This window comes from Emiliania huxleyi (assembly GCF_000372725.1).
Source record: "Emiliania huxleyi CCMP1516 unplaced genomic scaffold EMIHUscaffold_435, whole genome shotgun sequence".
NCBI lineage: Eukaryota > Haptophyta > Isochrysidales > Noelaerhabdaceae > Emiliania > Emiliania huxleyi.
Window position 1 is genome coordinate 58,789 of NW_005198721.1, and position 2,959 is coordinate 61,747.

The following is a 2,959-nucleotide window of genomic DNA, read 5'->3' on the forward strand; positions in this document are numbered from 1 at the left end:
CGTACCTGGTGACGAGATTGCCCGAGATGACCAGAGATGACCCGAGATGACCCGAGATTGCCCGAGATCACCCGAGGTGACCCGAGGTGACCCGAGGTGACCCGAGGTGACCAGAGGTGACCAGAGATGACCCGAGATTGCCCGAGACGACTCGAGACGACCCGAGACGGCCCGAAATGACACGCGATTGTCCCGAGATTGTCGCGAGGTGAGGCGCGTCAGTCCCCTGAGAACCCCACTACATAGCGCCACCCTCGTGAGCTGTCCTGTGAGCTGTGTGCTGTGTGTCCAGCAGACCGGACCCGGTGCTACGGTGACAGCGTGCCTCGTGTCGGCTCCCCGAGCCAATCGTGTGCAGCGTGTGTGTGCGTGTGCGTGTGGGCCCGTCCTTGGTGCTGGGAGGCGTGTAGCACTGACTGGCTGGCTGAGGCGCGCCTCGAGTACTCGTGCTCGCCCGTAGTGCCGAGGACGCTGCTGCCGAGGACGCTGCTGCCGAGAGGACCCGAGATTGTCCCGAGATTGTCCCGAGGTGAGGCGCGCCTCGAGTACTCGTGCTCGCCCGTAGTAACGAGGACGCTGCTGCCGAGCAGCGCCTGACGCAAGCAGAAAGGATGAGCTGTGTCTACTCCGCTGCTGTTCGCTTACAGACTCGCCCATGAAGCGTGGACAGCGCCACGAGTTTGAGCAGCGTTCCTTGGAGCGATCTCGGTGTCGAAACACCGCTCTGGCAGCGCTCATCAGTCTGAGCTCGGTGGTGGGGGGTTCTCTCGTGCATTTAGCTACTGAGTCCTCTCGCCATCCACTAGCGCCTGCCGCAGCTCCTTGTACCCGTCGTAGTCGTCCGGAGGGAGGCACTCCTATCGGGAGGGTGGGTTCGGGTACCGTGGGGGTAGGGGAGGGTGGGTTCGGGTACCGTGGGGGTAGGGGAGGGTACGCAGCGCTACCGGGATGAGCGTGTAGGCCAGCTGCACCACGAGCAGCCGCCGCCTCATCTTGATGTTCAGCACGAGCTTGGCCAGGCGGAGGCACCTATGTATGTATGTAGTAAGATGAAGAACACCTATGATCGTCATTGCTCAACGCTCGAGAGAGACAGATCACGATATGACGACGTATGCTAACACTACTTCTGCTAGCAATGGCAGTAGTAGCAGGCGGAGGCACCACAGACTTAGTTGTGCGTGAGTAATTAAGAGGCGGAGGTACCACAGCGTCCAGAAGAATCATGAACGAAGCAATGAGTAACGAGGAGTGAAGAGGCGGAAGGCACCACAGCGTCCAGAAGAACTCGAAGAGCAGCACAAACACCGCGTTGAGCGAGAGGGAGGCGATGGAGACGGCGCACCCTTCCTCGTGCCACCACGGGTAGATGAAGGCGATCTCCTCGCCGCCGCTGCCCGCCTCGTACTCCTCCGACACCCACGAAGCGTTGCAGCGCTGGTCCAGCGCGGCGTCGTCACACTCGAGCGGGATGGGCGGCAGCGGCAGGAAGAGCTTCGCCGCCGAGACCCCCTTCGCCTCCTCCGGCGACTCCTGGATGTAGCGGAGGTGCGGGTCGAGGGCGGTCGTGATCATCAGCGCGGACTGCAGCAGCGCGAACGGCAGCGCGACCACACACGCGCGCCGAAAGGGAGAGAGCCGGCGCAGCGCGCGGCAGTAGCGCGCGCCCTCGCCCGCCGTCTTGAGGCGGATCACCTGCGGGTGAGGGTTGGGGTGAGGGTTGGGGCGAGGGTTGGGGTGAGGGTTGGGGCGAGGGTTGGGGCGAGGGTTGGGGCGAGGTTGGGGTGAGGGTTGGGGTTGGGGTCAGGGGTGGGGTCAGGCTTGGGGTCACGGGTAGTCTTCCGGCGGATCTTTCGGCGGGCCACCTCTCCGACGAGGGCGAGGAAGGCGGGCTCAGCGAGGCCGAGCGAGACGGAGAGGGTCACCTGGCAGACCAGCTCCTTGTCCCGCGTCAGCTCCACGCCCACCACGTCCGCTGCGCCGAGAACGTCCCAAAGCGCGACGTGCGAAAAGAAGACGGCGAGCATCCAGAGGATGCCGAGCATGCCGAGCGATGCGCGCGGTAGGTAGAGCTTGCCGCCGCCGCGCCGTCGCGCGCGCACCAGCACGTACACCCACACCGACAGCATCAGCAGCAGCATCAGGCCCGCGATGGCCACCTCCGAGACCGAGATGATGAACTGCAGCGGCTGGCGGTCGTCATCGAGCCAGTCGAAGGCCATCCAGCGGCCCCGCGAGGGCAGAGGGCCGCCGGCGCGCACTCGCCGCCCTCGCGCCCGGCGCGCCCGGCGAGCTCAGCGGCAGGCGAGCGCGCAGCTGCAGCGTTGGAAAAGAGAGCGCGTTCGGGACCTCCCTTCCCGAGAAAAGAATTCTTAAGATACAAGCCTCTCTCACAGCACACTGGCACGACAAGGGCGCAGACTGGCGCGGACTGGCACACACACAGGCTCACCACCGGAGCCGCCTAAGCGACCAAGAAAAAGAAGAAATCCCCCGAAGTGCGACCGCGCACCCCGGGGCACAGGCGTATTCTAGAGGGGGAAAAGAAACGGGGAATGAGGGGCCCCGCCACGAGAAGTGCGTTCTGGGGATGCAGAGCGTGCAAGGCGGCTAGGGATGAGGCCACAAAAGAGGCGCGCGAGGCAAGGAGGAGACGCGGGGAACTGGGAGACTGGGACGACTGGAAACAAGAAGACAGTGAGCCACCACAGGCGTCGTTGGCACACATACTGAGCGGCAGCTGCGCTGGAAATAAGGAAGAGGCGCGTCACTTCATGCGGAAGCTCGACAAGCACACAGCGAGGGCGACAGCAAGAGTTGAACGGGAGGCGCCGGACTCAAAAGACACCGCCACATTCCTGAGACCAGGGAGGGGAGCCCCCTTTCAAGGCAAAAGGGTCTAAAATTTGGACCCCTTCGCCGAAACGGAATACCACAACATAACGCCCCGTGATTTGCC

General features: G+C 63.9%; 1 protein-coding gene across 1 annotated transcript; it reads right to left on the reverse strand.

Moving 5' to 3' along the window:
- Positions 1-779: 779 nt before the first annotated feature.
- EMIHUDRAFT_459114 (hypothetical protein) lies at positions 780-2,341 on the reverse strand (the record flags this gene model as incomplete). Its single annotated transcript, XM_005769024.1, has 4 exons — positions 1,866-2,341; positions 1,271-1,680; positions 945-1,029; positions 780-821 (listed from the first exon to the last, which is right to left on the reverse strand). The coding sequence occupies exons 1-4, from the start codon at positions 2,220-2,222 to the stop codon at positions 780-782; spliced, it is 894 nt and encodes a 297-aa protein (XP_005769081.1). The 5' UTR covers positions 2,223-2,341.
- Positions 2,342-2,959: the final 618 nt, after the last annotated feature.